Genomic DNA, 16,312 nt, shown 5'->3' on the forward strand with positions numbered 1-16,312 from the left:
CGTGATTAACGCAACTGATACTTGTTACATTACAACTGACGCGATACATATCTAAAACATTAATTATCATTGACACATGGCAAAATATTAATCAGTCCAGTGAAACAGTGTTTGAATGCTTGAGATTACGCTCAACTACCCCCCAGCAAACCGCTTATTGTTCTCGGTTGAAACTCACCCTTTCCCCGGAAAGAAAGGCTGTCAAGCCGAGGGTTAATATCATCCAAACTTTCCTCATAATTCCTTAGTCTTCGCTTGTGGAAAAGGAAAATATCGTCCCCGTGTCTGTTTCCACTTTTGGACAAACTCTTCCCTCTCTCTCGCTCCAATCTCGCTCTCTCACAGGACTCAAATCCCACCGGATACGTGTTGCTTTTTTGTCTGCTTATTCCTCCGCGCACTTTTGTACACTAAAATAGGTCGTTTTCGATATGTTTCGCCGCGTCTTGCGCGTTGAGGCTACGACCACATGCGTTTAAAGCTGCACTCGTCTTGCAAAGGTGACTTTAACGTGAGGTCTCTTGGCCATATGTCTGAAGTGGAGCTCTACTGTCGAGCCACCCGCAGGACTGAGTTGAAAATACGGGTCAAACAGAGGGAGAGCTTGAGCAATGATTGACAGAGAGTGCGACCATATGGGCACTTGGCCGGAGAGAGAGAGAGCGAAAGAGAGAAGACTACTTCAATTCTGGTTTTCTACATTTTTATGTTTTAAGACATGTCAGATTTGATTTGGAGTGAGTCGGATTTTTTTCAGTGAACAGGTTGAACCAGTTTTCCAAACCGGTTTAAAAGGACTGAATCGGTCCGAGCTGAGTCAACCACTCACTGACTCATTGAACCGCGAATCTGTGCCAATTATACACCAAATTCTTAAAGGATTTTAAAATAAATGCTTTTAAGGGTATTATATGGATGTACATATTGGTGGCACTATAAGGAGTAAACCTGCAAGAACTCACTTAAGGAATTCTCAATGCAATGTCTCCCCCTATTGGACAAATGGTAAACAATATCATGCAGAATAATTAATCCTGTTTTTAATTTTTTAACCTTCTCTGGGTGGTCATGATCTTCATTTACTGAACACAATCTATGAAACAAAATTAAGTCTGACTGCTTTTGTAACAATGCAATGCATTTGAAAGGAATCATGAAGCAGTAAATCGCTTAGAGATAATTGGACTCTTGCTTCCTGATCTTGAGTACTGCCAAAGGTAACCAATTAACCCCCTGCACAAAAACACATGCACCCTCCCTCTTCTAAACAAGATTATTAGCAGTGGCGTCCTAGATTACCCCGCCAATTAAGGTGATGGCAAAGCCTCTTCTGCCAGAACCCTGGGGCTTCTTATGTGTCCTAAACACTTACATATACATCAACAGTTATCCAGTACTATTAATGATACTATAAAATTATTAAACCATTTGTCTAATAGTTGATACAAAAGTAATGTAATGCATTTTATTTACCCATCATACTTAGCTTCCTTAGTTTATTATATTTTTCCATTAATCATTTCCATTCCTAACATTAGGATGTGTTCACTCGAGGACTGAACTGAATAACTATATTGAAAGTGGCATGTATTGTTATTTATTCTTATTAAATATGATTCTAGTCAACAACCCTCATGCAAAGCACAGTGAACAATAAATAAGGCTTTCCAAGAATTCCAAAGCTAAAGGCAACAGAAAGTACAATAAGACTATTAGAAACAATTGCGAAATAGACACATACTATGCTTTTTCACAATTGTAAATAATTTAACCATAGCACAGTTAAATATTACTTAAAGTAATTTTAGCTGCTCTATAAGACCCTCCATCATAGCCTCTAAATCAAAGTGTTAAGTTGAGGACACTTCAAGATGCCTGAAGCCCCCAAACAGGTGAGAGGCCTTTTCTTGTGAAGTAATGCTGGGTTATGATTTTGTCCAGGGCTGGGTGCCGGTTTGACTTCCTGGGTTAAAGGTCAGGAGACAGAGAGCAAGAGTATGAAAAAGAAGACGGGCCAGTAAAAGCATAAATCTTCACTTGAAGTTGCTTGCACACAGAAGTTTATCACGTTACTATCAACACATCACAAAGAGGTAAGACAGTACTTCTAAAACTGCTACATTAATATATGCATAAGTAACAGGGTGTTTTTCAAGCAAATTTAGTATAAATGTGTCTCAAATCATTTCTATATGTTTGACGCTTATGCAGAGACACTGAGGTAGAGAAAACACACTAATGTCATCAAGGGTGCCATACAGTATATGAAACTCTTGGAACTGCAGGTACTAATATTCAATTACATAATATTCAAAGACCTCTAAAGGTTTTACATTCTTCATGAATCACTTATGGTCAAATGGCTTGCACATACCTCATATAGTTGTATGTTACTGCGAATGGATGACACCTTGATCCTGCAGACATAAACCAGGCTTATTATTTCCTCAAACATGCTCTCATCCAACACACTGTTCATTAATGCAGTGAAACACACATAATTGATCTCGCAGGTATGGTATCAATAGCTGTTCTGATCTATCAAAAGCCATATGGTGCTGTTGAGGCAGATCTATTTGCTTTTGTGCCTGCTCCACCTTAGCACACGTTTCTCCATGCATCTGCCTCTCAGTGTCCTCTCTGAAAGAGCGCGAAGGTTAAGGATGATCAGTGTTGGGGAAAGTTACTTTTAAAAGTAAGGCATTACAATATTGCGTTACTCCCTAAAAAAGTAATTAATTACGTTACTTAGCTACTTTTTATGGAAAGTAATGCGTTGCGTTACTTTTGCGTTACTTTTTAAATATGAGCAGGGCTTGTTTTTAGTACAAGAAATTACATTAATACAAATGTAAAAGCCCTGTATCTTGTGAAGGAAAAGTACATTCACGTCTGTAAAGTAAAACTCAGGATAAGAAGGTTTAACACTCTTCGGCAATAAAAAAACAATGAAGTACAATTGTTAGTTTATCTAAAGTCATTTTTGCTTATTAGTATGATTGAACTGGATCATCAAAGGTCAGCAGCAAAGACATTGGTTAATAAAATGGGATTAGATACATTTGTGTTGTTTAACATATTTAATTATTGCAGTTTGCGTCATATTCTGAGTTTGCATTTCACTGTTTTAATTCATTTTGATGAATACTAAATCAGTTTTTTGCGAGTGGGATGAATTCATGCACATTCACATTTAGATCTATAGTAACAGCATGCTCACACAGCGCACTTAGTCAATAAATGGGGAAAAAGTAACGGAGTGTCTATTTACACTAAGTGCAAATAGCCCATCTTGTTGGCAAAGGCTATTTACACTAACTCCGCCCACTAACGTGTGATTGGGTTAGTCAACAATAAAAAAAGAAGTTAGTTCAACATCAGTTTCAGTGGCGTAGATGGTAAGGCGTATGCTTTTTGACGCAAGTTCGAGCCCACCTTTTGCCAAACATTTTTTTCTCCCTTTTCAAATCTCATATCTCATCAGAAAGGCATTTATTTTCAATAAAAATGAAGGAAATAATCAAAAAGTTGAAAATAAAGTATCGGGTAGGGTTAGGGTAGGTGTAGGGAGGGCTTTATTGTCCCAATAAGGTGGCATCCATTTAATAAATTTGAATTAAAATGATAATTTACACTCAGTATGTTATTATTGCGTACTGTTTTATAATGTACTACTGAGGTGCAGATAATTGCCACTATTTGCAATAAGTAGTATAAATAGCAGAAAATCTTGCTATTTTAACATAGTGTAAATAGAATCTATAGCTATTTGCACTTAGTGTAAATAGCATATCGTTAAAAAATATTGCTATTTTCACTTGGTGTAAATAGAATCCATCGCTATTTGCACTTAGTGTAAATAGCATCTATTACTAAAAAAATATGCTATTTGCACTTGGTGTAAATAGCCGCTGCCAAAAAGTAACTGGCGTTACTTTTTTGAAAAAGTAACTCAGATATTTTCTTGTAAATTAAAAAGTAATGCGTTACTTAACTAGTTGAAAAAAGTTGAAAACTTGAAAAAAGTAATATTATTACGTAACTCGCGTTACTTGTAATGCGTTACCCCCAACACTGAGGATGATATGCTGTTAGTGCAATCGTCACAGATTAAAAGCTGTGTTAGGTTATTGAATAGGTTGAGGTTATTGAAATGAAGACAAGATGGTGCCGCTTTGTTCGGACGCCGTCCAGGTCGCTCCGCTAAGATTGTGTTTTTATCTACTTTTTTACTTAGTTTTACTTTCTTTTTTTACACATCTCACGTCGGCACTGATCACCTATAACAAAGAAACACTTTTGGACATTGGAAACCGCTACACAAACCTGTTCCAGGACACTTTATCCAGGAATCCAGCATGGCCTCAGGAGATTCTTCAGAACACAGAGATGAACAATAACCCCCCGAGGCAAAGGATCAAGAAACACCGCGGGAAACGTGCTGGGATTCGAGATAGACTCAGGAAAAGGGCTCACAGTCCTCCCCTTCCGAGCATTCTGCTCGCAAATGTCCAATCCTTGGATAATAAGATGGACGATCTTAGAGCCAAGATTAGTTTCCAATGGGACATAAGGGACTGTAACATTCTTTGTTTGTCAGAAACGTGGCTTTCGTCCTCGGTCCCGGACACTGCTGTAATGCCAAGTGATAACTTCTCTGTTTTTCGGACGGACAGAACAGCAGAGGCCGGTAAATCCAGGGGTGGAGGAGTGTGTTTCATGATTAACAAGAAATGGTGTGATCCCAGGAATATCTCCATTCTGTCGCGTTCCTGCTCGCCTCATCTGGAACATCTTTCCATTATTTGCCGCCCATTTTATCTGCCCCTGGAGTTTTCATCGATCATTGTTACTGCTGTGTACATTCCACCACAGTCGGACACCGGCTTGGCTTTGTCTAAACTTCACGATGTGCTCAGCGGCTACATTAACAAACATCCTGACGCTGCCTTTATCATCGCGGGGGACTTTAACAAAGCTAACCTCAGATGTGTCATGCCGAACTTTCACCAATATGTATCCTGTCCAACTAGAGGACCAAATACACTGAATCATTGCTACACTCAGTTCAAGAATGCCTACAAAGCCCGCTCACTTACGGCTTTTGGCAAAATGGACCATGCCGCCATTTTCCTCACACCAGAATACAAACAAAGGCTCGTTCAGGATAATCCTGAATTCAGCGATAATCCTGTAATCACCGTGTCAGAGGATGAGGTTCGGAGGGCGCTAAAGAAAGTGAACGTCAGGAAAGCAGCCGGACCTGATGGGATAACCGGCCGTGTTCTGAGGTCCTGCGCTGATCAGCTTGCTGGTTTGTTCACTTCTATCTTTAATGAGTCCCTTGCTACCTCCGTGGTTCCCACCTCATTCAAAAAATCCATAATAATCCCTGTGCCTAAGAACAATAAACCCTCTTGCCTGAATGACTATCGCCCAGTTGCCCTCACATCTATAGTCATGAAGGTTTTTGAGAGACTTGTAAAGAGCCACATCTGCTCCTCCATCCCTGATACTTTGGACCCTCTTCACTTTGCCTATCGCCCAAACAGATCTACGGATGATGCCATCTCCATCTCTCACATCCTCCACTCTTCCCTCACACACTTGGACAGCAACAATGGGAATTATGTAAGGCTGCTATTCATTGACTATAGCTCAGCTTTCAACACTATAGTCCCCATCAAGCTGGCATCTAAACTCACAGACCTCGGCCTAAACTCCTCACTCTGTGACTGGATTCAAGACTTCCTCACCGGCAGACCTCAAGTGGTGAAAGTTGGCCAGTTCACCTCAAACTCCATCACCCTGAACGTAGGAGCCCCACAGGGCTGTGTCCTGAGTCCCCTGCTCTACTCTCTCTACACGCATGACTGCGTGTCCTCTCACAGCTCCACATCTATTATCAAATTCGCTGATGATACTGCGCTTAGCTGAGTGCATCTCAGGGTCTGCTCTCCCCTCTATGCAGGACATCTACCTCAAACGCTGCAAAAATAGAGCTGTTAAAATCATCAAGGACTCAAATCACCCTGGTAACCCATCTATTCACTTTGCTTCCATCTGGTAAGCGCTTCCGTAGCCTGATGGCAAAAACTGAGAGACTTAGGAGGAGCTTCTTCCCCCAGGCCATCAGACTCCTAAACTCTAACTCTGTGCCATAACATCACATGACTCCATGTAAATATCACCTATCAATAAGCTATTCATAATTTTTTCTACCTCATATGCTGCTATTTAAATACCCTGTACAAGTTTTTTGCACATTCCTGTTATATTACTATTTATGTGAACAACATACTGACCTGCACATTTATATTTATATTTTTTTATCTTTTATTTTATTCTTTTTATTTTTTCTACTTTTCTTTTTCTTAATATTTGTATTCTATACAATTGCACTGTCCTTGGAGCGGACCTGACTTCCATTTCACTGCTGGTTATACTCTGTATATTGTGTATGTGACGAATAAAAATCTTGAATCTTGAAAGGTTACATACACATCTTAATTGTGACATTTTAGTAATTGAGCTCTGGGCCTTTAATAATTTCATGCTTTTTTAATGATTTAACTCATGCCCGGCTCCAAATTCAAACTCACCCCATGAGAGACTTCAGTCTTTTCTCCAGAGTTTTTTTTTTTTTCCTTTTTTTCAAAGTAGCAAGAAAAGTAGAGCAGGAGATTGGCAAGAACCCCATCCAGATCTTTGCTCCTGCAAATATTTTGGCAAAATATATTTGGAATCATAGAGCTGCACTAATATAACTGCCACTAAAATTTACTTTTAATTTAAGGATGAGTAAGAGCTTAATATAGTTATTAAGTACTTAAATATTTATTAAATAAATAGGAAGAAGTCAGTAAAATAAGTGAAAATTAAGAGCAAAGAATATAAAAGTCATCTTCAAATAAAAGACATAGTAAAATAAGATAATGAGATCATTTATAGTAAGATGAAAAATGAAAAACTTACTTTAGCAGAGATAAAAAACGAAGAGGAATGGGAAGCCTGCCGTTCTCCTGTAGCAAACAGACTGCTGCCACTGCAACACATTAAATGTATATTAAATCATCCTGGTTATGGGAAAAAGACAATTTTTCATGGCTCATATTGTTTTCATTATGTAGCAAAGTATACGGACCTACATTTAACATCCTGAATTGTGACATTCCTTTTGTTAGCATTTTATTGAGGTCTTGAAGGAATCCAATTGAGCGGGTCTCACAGTATTCCTTTGAAAAATGAAACTGAGTAAATCAATTGCTCAGAATAATACATCAAAGTCCTACATAATGACCACCATGCCAGGGGAATGAAGTTATTAAACCATAATTATTTCCTGATGCCTGCCAACCATATGAGCTAACGTAAGAAAACCGAATACTTTTGCCACTTCTACAGATGCTTTCTGAACTGCTCTTGCTATGCAGATGTTTTTTTTTTTTTTCTTTGGCTTCGAAATTGCAAACAAAACAGACCTTAAGTACTGATTTTGCTTGTGCAAAAAAAATATAAAATAAACTAAAACATAAACATGCAAAACCAAACCAAATAGAGACAGATTGTTAAAGAATAGTATAATAAAATGCCAGTTAACAAGACATGGCACAGTCAATTAAACTCCAGGCTGCTTGTTTCATTGTTCCAATCACAATATCCAGAGGAAAGCATCTTTATTATAGGAAAATGGGTAAGACCTTATTTTTCTCTCTTGACCATAATAATCGCTATGCTCTTTTTAAAGTTAGCTGAACTAATTATTTAGACTACAATGATAAAAAATAATAATTCAATATGATAAACTAGTTTTCAGATATATAACTTTGACTGATTTAATGTTATTTGAATTGTCTGTTACAATTACTCAACTAAAATTTATTATAAATAATACAAATATTTAAAAAAAATTTAATTATAAATAAAATTGATCATTTAATTAAAATTTAATTTATAATTTATTTTAAAATTATTACTCTGCTTCGCGTCGTGCCTAACAACGGCCTTCAGCCGTGATTTATTCCTTACTAAACCACATTGGTGAAAGTAGCCTACACCCGATGTGTATGAAAATGAAAATATTAAAATACAAATAGATTTTTTTCAATTTCAATTTTGTTAAAAAATTTGAATTTGTAATGTGTTTTTATAAAGCTATAATTTTGTTATAATACAGTTTTTTTTATGCCAATATGATAGTTGGTGAATTGTATTAAAACCAAGTAGAGACAGATTGATCTACAAACATCAAAATAATGATTAACTATAATAATTGTTATTGTTGTTGCTATTATTTAACAAAAACACAAAATATAGCTATTGTCCCCATTTTTATTTATTTTTTTTATTTTATTTTTTTAACCCTTGTGCACCCTTATGGATATTTTTGTCCATTTTAGTTTTGTTTTTTTTTATATAATTTTGCCTGTGTTAATGCTAACTGCATAAATTTTGGCTCAGGTGTGTATTTTTATTGGAACTTTAATATTCTACCCTCATTTCCTTTAATAAATCAATTTTACACTACAAAATTGTTACACTCAGCACCTTTTGGACAAAAATGTCCCCATTGAAACCCATTAAAACTGCTATTTTTAATCGCAGTGCCGTTTAACTGTAAAATGATGCAATTTTTGTTAATAGGCTTTCATTCTGTTGGCAAGGCTTCAAAATTAAATTTTTTACAATTTTTTTTTACCAGATGGTGCCATTTTTTCAGGTTTGGTCTATAAAGGGTCTATGAAGCAAATACTGGCTTTATTCCTGTTTTCTGCTTCTGCGTATTAGAGCCAATTGGATAAATAATGCAGCTATAATTGTGTGGGTGTGTTGGTATGGATGTCAGAGTGTGGTTTGTATGTGTGTCATAAAAAAAAATTGTGTGTGTGTGTTCTTGTAAAAATTGAGAGAGAGAAACTCTACTGCAAATCACAAATCCAGAGTTTTGCTGGCATCTAATGGGGAAAATTTGGAACACAACTTGTTTAGATTTATGGCTTTGATTGTCTAGCAGGTTTAGAGTTCAACATGTTTCAAATATAAAATATTCATAAAATAAAATGTAAAATATTGTTCATAAATCATTTTCATAAACTTAAACCTGTATAACTTTTTTGGGTTTCACTTTTTAAACTTTTTTTACTTCAACAATAATCTGCCATGGGTCTTCTTTAAAATGAGACCACACACACTCCCAAGCTTCCCATTTTTATGACCGTTTTTTTGACATGGACATTTTTGTCCACTATGGACCCAGGTGTAACTTTTTTTTAATTGATGCACAAGGGTTAATATAGCCTATCCTAGATAATAACAAGTGAGATTGCAATGATATTTTGACCACTGTACTAGAATATGAGACATATCTCCAATGTTTCCAGTGTTTTCAAATAATCAAACCGTTTTTCGGAAATCACTGGTGCAAACGGCTGCTTGTTCTAAAACACATTCGGTCTGTTCATATTTATAGTACTGCAGTTGTTTTGTAGAACAGTCTTGGACACATTAGCGTGAATTCCTATTGTTTCAGTCAGCGATTCAGCCAAAACTCACTCAAAATAGATTCACTGTACTAGTAATGTAAACTCCGGGAGCGTCCACGGTATCCTAGCGACATCCACAAACTGAAGCGCCAGTACTACGTGTGACGTTATGTGGGCAGCCACGCCCACTACGCACAAATTCTTCCTGTTATGAGACCGAGGCACGTGAGCTGAGTTTGAAAGGGACTTTGATGTGAGAAGCTGCTATTCGGATGGTCACTGAATAGGAAGTGTGAGGTAACAAATTTGAAATCTTATCAAACATTTACAATGAATGCGGCAGATTCGTATTAAATGTAACACATTAACTTATTTTGGCTGAATATGCTCAGTGCTTTTTCAAAGACCGGTGAATTGTATTGTGCAGTGCCTTAAAGTGGCAGAAAGTCATTTGTTTGTCTAACATTTATGTTTTTATTGAGCTTAGAGTTCTAGTGTTTTCTTATAAAGCACGTCGCTGCTGAAACGACTGCAGTAAGTTACAAAACAACAATAAAATCATTGATATTGATATTGTGACAGTTTTAGCATGAACATAGATTAACAATTCAGAGATGACATGATGAATTGTCATTGTGATTATGCAAGTCAAACAGGTGATGAAAAATTAGACTACATTTTGAAGACTGTTTGAGAGGCTTGATACTTAATTTGCATCCTTTTCCAACTGCTTAGGTAAGGAATTGGGTGCTGGGAAAGTTAATTTAGTGTATAGTAGTAATATAAATAAAGTTTACAACACACACACACGCAAAAAAATAAAAATAAATGCGCGTGTGTGTGTGTGTGTGTGTGTGTGTGTGTAAACCCAACAGTATGCAACATTATTATCACAACATTAACTGAATATGAAAATTAAACTGTTTTTAAATGCAGAAGCACCAGTAGAAGTGTTCTATTTCATATAGTAGTTTTTTATCTTGCATAGTTTTGTTCATGCTTTTGAGGATAATTGCATGTCATGCAACTTGTTTAACTTGACAGATGAATCTGATAACATAAATATGGGCCACAGTAGCTTGATTAAATCAACAATAGAACTGATTTGGAAAGCGTTTTCTACATATTTTTTTAAATGCTGATCAGCCTATTTATTTTGCTTTCCTAACTATGCATAATTATGTCCTTAGTCGCATTTTATCATTTGCACACAGCAACTGTCTGCTACCCTGAAGAAACCAGCCGAAGAGAAGAGATGTCTGCCCAGCAAACCGAGTGATGGCTTTGTCCGAGTGGGAGGACAGATGGCAGGAAGGAAAAACTGGTTTTCACAAATCTGAAGTGCACAAGTAATTACACATTTAGTCACCACCAACACTACAGTCAAGTCACCTTATTTCTGTACAGATTGTTTCAAAGCAGCTTCACAGTAATAAACAGGAAAATAAGAGAATCAGTAATGCAAACTTAATCAAATATGAGACATTTAAATTCTTCTGTAAAGCAGCTCTAAACATAAAATAGTGTCATTATTCAACTCAACTGTTAATTCAGTTCAATAACACTAAAGATGCTGCAAAATGCAAAACTATACTATCGTTAATCATAACGCGTCATATACTGTAGCGCCATGATTTAGATACCATCCTGTGTTGCTTATGAATAAATAATGTTCCTTTTGAATTTTCCATAAATGTGTAGAGGAACCAGGGGTGTTATCAATTTAATGTGTAGAGGTGTTATCAATTTATTGTTTAACTTTAAATGTCTTGCTTCAATTGTTTCAATTTCCTATTTTTTGTACCTTTTTGGTAGTTTTCTGTAAAACAACTTGGAGAAAGTCGTATGTGGACGAGAGGAGGTTCGCTTTTTCTTCCCGCTATGTGGAAAAGCTGTAGACATGAAGTGGTATGCAGTCTAAAGTCCGTGTTAATGAGTAATGTTTAAAATCTTCCTAGCACTTCCATAAAATAAAAAAAAAATAATAATAATTCAGGTTGGCTGATATGGGTCACACAGTTGTTGGAGTTGAAATTTCCGAAAAAGGAATCAAACAATTCTTTGCCGAGCAAAATCTTGCTTTTAATGAAGAACCAGTACCAGCCATTCCTGGAGCAAAGGTTTTCAAGGTATCTGAAGGTCCTGCATTTGTCATCCATACTGTTTGCTGGGCACAAACCAATGATAAAATTAGCCCTAAAGGATTATAGTGCCCGTAAATCATACATTGAGTTATTATCCACCTTATTTTGCAACATGGAAGTAAGACATTTGAATGTGCAAGACTTCGGATTAATTAGCTACTATAGGAAAATGTTAAAAAGTTAAGCGCCACAAATCAGTCTATGATTCTAATAATGAATTAAAATAACACGATTACGAATACCAGTTTGCAAGGTAAAGGAGCATATAACAGACAAGTTTTTGTACAGCTAAAATAACTGGAAACGAATGAGGATAAGGTTAAGTTAGATGCACTGTTATATGTATTGTTATAATGACATTTTCTGTGTCTTCGCGGCTTCCTCCGATTAGATTAAAACAGACGGATGCCCCTCAGTGTAATTCCCTCCCACTGTGAGATGGTTACAATGCTTTAGCTTTCTTTAATGGAAACAGACAGCGTGATGTTTTTGTGTCATGCCCACTCACCTAATGCATTTTCCTTGTTCTTAGAGTGCAGATGGAAAGATCTCCATCTATCAGTGTGATTTATACAAGTTCTCCAGGTGTATTTTATACTTTCTAATTTTAGATGTCACATGAAACACATTTAAATGCCTCTGTCTTTTTGGTCTCTGTCCATAAATAGCACTGTTGGAGGAAAGTTTGGAGGAATTTGGGATAGAGGAGCGCTGGTGGCTATAAACCCATGTGACAGGCAAAAGTAAGTATTAAATAAATAAACATTTTGTTCTTTTATTTAATTTTTCATTTAAGTGGAATTGTTTGTAAATACATATTCTCTTCATCCCCAAGGTATGCTACTCTCCTTATGTCCTTAATGAACAATGACTGCAGATATCTTGTGGACACATTCGAATATAATCCTGAGCTGTATAAAGGTAATGTTAGGGGGAGAAATTAATGGAATCAATTATTATTAATCATTATAAAGCACATGTGTCTTGTCTTTTAGTATTTGATCTTTTCTGTTACCATATTTTACATACAGGTACACCATTTTCTGTATCAGAAGAGGATGTAAAAAATATATTTGGTGAGTTTTGGTCATTGTTCTGACATGTCATCTTGCCTATTTTGTACCTAGATGTTTTCATCATTCATTATAGAGCATTTATTTCTAAATAGTTGTATCCAATAATTATGGCTGTCTCATTTTTCAGGAGGTGGATGTGACATTGAATTGCTAGAGTCTGCCGATGCCTTTGAGGAAAAGCACAAATCATGGGAACTTGATTCACTGACAGAGAAAGTGTACCGTCTCACTCCAAAAGCCCAATGATCAATCATCAAATCTACTGGAGGTCAATTAAAAAGTGCAAATTACTTAATAATTCAATAAATCATTGGCAAAAATAACATAGCTAGGTTATTAAAAGACTATTTTTGATAGCAGTGTCCTGCAAGTTATTGATTCAGTATTTAAATGTAATGCAAAATATTTTAATAAATTCCAATTATTTTTAAATCAGTTTGTGTTTATTAACTGGATTAGAGACCTACAGTGTGCATAGAGTAAGTGATGTGAGCTCTTAGTTTGACCACAAGAGGGCAGTAGTTTGACAGAAGTCCGCAAATAGTGACTTTTTTTTTTTATGATTTGCACTTGCGAGTTCTTAATTCAGTACCGGCTGAAAAAAATCCCCTTAATCGTTCAGTTCTTCAAGTATTGCAGACCAAACACTTTTATTCAGCGACTCTTATTCACTTTTATTCAGCGTAAATTGCTGCTGAATTTACTGAGCGAATAATTTAGAAAACTCATGAGCCGATTCTTTTCCCTGAATAGGAAACAACGCCTTCCCGGACTGCAGTTTATGTTCTTGACATTATGAAATTTGATGTAATAAGTGGTATTTTATCAAATTAAACGAATTCCGTGCGTTTATATCTATTTTATATCCGAAATATATATTTAAGTGCGTCCATGTCGCTTCTACAAAGTCATTAAAAGCCTGTGAACAAACTTTTTGGCAAAAATGAAACATCTCTGATTTGTTACTAATCTGTTATGTTTAAATCTGTTCAAATTTGGCAACAGACTCTTTGAGGCAGTAAGAAATGCGTTTCTTTTTTCCAAACATATTTGGAGCAGTAGGCCTTCTGAATGATTAGTTAATGGGACATCATTTAAAGAAACCAGATTACGATTCCCATCTACAATCATAAATCATAACCCTTTTAAACTCGGATAAATAGTTTGTCAACCTTAAAGTCGTCAAGGTCTTTTCTGGTTCACCGCACAGCGTCAGCTCGCGACCTCCGGCGACAGTGACGCACACCGCTGGCCAGATGTGCTCCTGTTTACTTTAAATATAGCTCGTGCGAAGGCACCCCGAGTCTCTGAGCCAATCACGAGCGCCGGGGGCGGGGTCGTCTGGAATGTTGTGGATGCGAGGAAATGAACAATGTAGCCTTATTAAACTGATGCTGTAACAGATGCTATCCACACGCATCAACTGTATTTTCATGTGTAGAAATAGGCACAGAGGGATAAGCATCTGAACGCTGTTTTGGGTGCGACTGAACTGGATTCGCGGAGTGCACCATTGAGCGTCTGCTGAAGTTCAGGGTGAGGTACTGTCATACAGAATATAACGGTGCTGCATTGTGCCTCTGCATCGCATTGTTTGCATATCTTATGTTTTCATATGTATGTTTTGTGTGTGTGTGTGTGTGTGTGTGTGTGTGTGTGTGATAAGCAGTATCACGCTATTTTCCGGGGAACTTCAATTTTAGCGGCCGCGCGCAATCCACCCCAAGTGCACTGCGACCATTGTTTCCTTGTCATATTTAATACACAAGGCAGCGACAGCTCCCATCCACCAGCTCGCTCAAATATTAACGTGGCTGCTGGCGTTTCAGTGTGCTTAATGACTACATAAAACAGGCGGCAGTCTCATCCCTTCATTCATCCACATGATCTGACGCGCAATTAAGGTAAGAAACCCACATTATTATAGCGGAGCAACGCCTCTTACGATGAGCTATTACTATCTGGAAGCGATAACTCAAACAAACCAGCCGCAGAATAATTGTAGCCCGCAATGGAATATTAATATTTGGCCAAATCTGCTTCTGTATCATTAGAGAGTGGGAAGAGAGGGAGGGCACGCGGGAGGAGGTGTGAGATTACGCGCGTATGCTTGCGCGAGTCGCTCTGTAACTCAATCAGGTTGTAGAGCTGGTAAAGCGAGAAGACGCACGCGCTCCAGAGGAGAGGAGGTGGAGAGAGAGAGATGGAGGTTTGAAGACAGCCGAGGTGTCTACGGCGCGGTTCAGGGGTGGACCATAGGGCATAGTGTTATTGCATCACGTAATATTGTGCTAGTGAAAACAAGCAGGGTCGTTTGACAGAAAGAGGAGAGGAGGAAGTGTTCAGTATCGGCAGGGGATGATGAGGAGGAGGATGCAGCCATAACGAGGGACCAACGCGATAAGAACAGGTAACGCACTTAATCCGACCTTTACCCGGTAAACAAGCCAGAACAGTAAGATAAACGTGCAAATGTAGAAATGACAAACAGTTCAAATTAAAGTGCCGAGACATGATGGATATCCGGTTATTTTGAACTTTGAATAATTAGAAAAAAAATTATTTAAATATAAAAATAAATCGTAAATGCATAAATATATAAAATAAATCAGTAGTATTTTAAAAACATTAAAATATACTAAGTAACATTAAATCAAAAATAATATACGAATGTAAATTGTGTTAATGGAAACAAAATAAGTATGTTGCTTAATACAGACTCTTAAATATGAAAAAACTGAATATTTTTAATATTAAATTAAATCATGGGATACTCATTAATTTTGACAGTTAAAATTGCATTGAGAATGCAAGTGTATCTCTTATGCGTGTGTGTGTGTAATATATATATATATATATATATATATATATATATATATATATATATATATATATATATATATATACATACACACACACCATTTTATTGTTATTACTTTATGTAAGAATGGATCATTGGCAGTTGGCCCATGTAGTCTGTATATTGAAGACAGTAGATCAGACCTTGTGATTGCAAATTAGACATGTTAGGCATCGCAAGCTATCACAGGTGTATCCGGATCGTCACAGCATTTTAATGTTGAGCGCAGAAATTGTCTTTTTAATTAGATCCCAAGATACCAAGAAGTGGTTAAGATTCAACAAAACCATCAAATCTGTGTCAGACCAGTAATAGGCTTTTACAAGATGAGTTATCTGAAAGGCTTGCAGAGGCTTTAGAAGAAAGCTAACACATACAACTGACCTTGGAATCTGAATAGATGATATGAATGTGATATGAATGAAGCGTCCACCCCTGCAGTGGAGTTGAAAGAGCAGGGAAATCGGGAGGGGACGGAAAAATGGCAGGAATCTCGGCCCGTTTGACAGGCTCTCATAACTGGAATCATATAACAAAATGTATATGACTTAATTTGGGCCAGAGGAAGGTAAAAGAGAGGAGGGGCTTGGGAATGAATAAGCCAAGCATTGTGGCACAGAAAGCTGGTGTTTTTAGTACGTCGTTTAAAGCCATTGAGATTTTCAGCTGCTATGATCATGCAGTTATGACTAATGCTGATAACCTCCAATTGTCCCAGCCCATCCTATTTGTTAGGATAATTAGCCCTTG

The 16,312-nt window shown here is 36.9% G+C and overlaps 3 protein-coding genes and 1 long non-coding RNA gene across 10 annotated transcripts in view; 3 read left to right on the forward strand and 1 right to left on the reverse strand.

Annotated features, from left to right (window-relative positions):
- Window positions 1–571, reverse strand: part of LOC306847578 (syndecan-2-like) — a 30,458-nt gene extending 29,887 nt beyond the window's left edge. For all 4 annotated transcript variants that reach the window (XR_013782158.1, XR_013782159.1, XR_013782160.1 and 1 more), the window contains exon 1: window positions 179–571. Coding sequence is in view for 1 of the 4 variants with exons in the window: in XM_079381597.1 (XP_079237723.1) it covers window positions 179–238 (60 nt within the window). In the remaining 3 variants the exon portion in view is untranslated. The remainder of the gene's footprint in view (window positions 1–178) is intronic.
- The window catches only part of LOC306847517, a 779,007-nt gene that overhangs the window by 159,064 nt on the left and 603,631 nt on the right, over window positions 1–16,312 (forward strand). The window lies entirely within an intron of this gene.
- On the forward strand, window positions 9,715–13,131 carry LOC306846749 (putative thiopurine S-methyltransferase). 2 transcript variants are annotated; one of them, XM_079380338.1, is made up of 6 exons: window positions 9,715–9,779; window positions 10,697–10,831; window positions 12,295–12,369; window positions 12,462–12,547; window positions 12,658–12,702; window positions 12,830–13,131. In XM_079380338.1, the coding sequence occupies exons 2-6, from the start codon at window positions 10,761–10,763 to the stop codon at window positions 12,946–12,948; spliced, it is 396 nt and encodes a 131-aa protein (XP_079236464.1). In that variant the 5' UTR covers window positions 9,715–9,779; window positions 10,697–10,760; the 3' UTR covers window positions 12,949–13,131. The 2 variants fall into 2 exon arrangements, with proteins under 2 accessions (XP_079236464.1, XP_079236465.1); XM_079380339.1 differs by lacking the exon at window positions 9,715–9,779 and adding an exon at window positions 11,298–11,390 and having other exon boundaries at window positions 10,814–10,831; window positions 12,830–13,025.
- Window positions 14,038–16,312, forward strand: part of LOC306847579 (exostosin-1c-like) — a 57,278-nt gene continuing 55,003 nt past the window's right edge. The window contains exons 1-2 of one of the 3 annotated variants that reach the window (XM_079381600.1): window positions 14,051–14,238; window positions 14,372–14,606. The gene's annotated coding sequence lies outside the window, so the exon portion shown is untranslated. Of the gene's footprint in view, window positions 14,239–14,371; window positions 14,607–14,835; window positions 15,113–16,312 lie in introns of those variants that run through there. The other 2 variants (XM_079381599.1, XM_079381598.1) reach the window with 2 other exon arrangements.

This window comes from Barbus barbus (assembly GCF_936440315.1).
Source record: "Barbus barbus genome assembly, chromosome: 27".
NCBI lineage: Eukaryota > Metazoa > Chordata > Actinopteri > Cypriniformes > Cyprinidae > Barbus > Barbus barbus.

Coding starts and splice junctions, on each gene's coding strand:
- LOC306846749 (XM_079380338.1), top strand. CDS start 10,761: ATGGCTTTGTCCGAGTGGGAGGACAGATGGCAGGAAGGAAAAACTGGT. Junction 10,832..12,294: donor CACAAATCTGAAGTGCACAA/GTAATTACACAT, acceptor GTCCATAAATAG/CACTGTTGGAGGAAAGTTTG. Junction 12,370..12,461: donor AACCCATGTGACAGGCAAAA/GTAAGTATTAAA, acceptor TTCATCCCCAAG/GTATGCTACTCTCCTTATGT.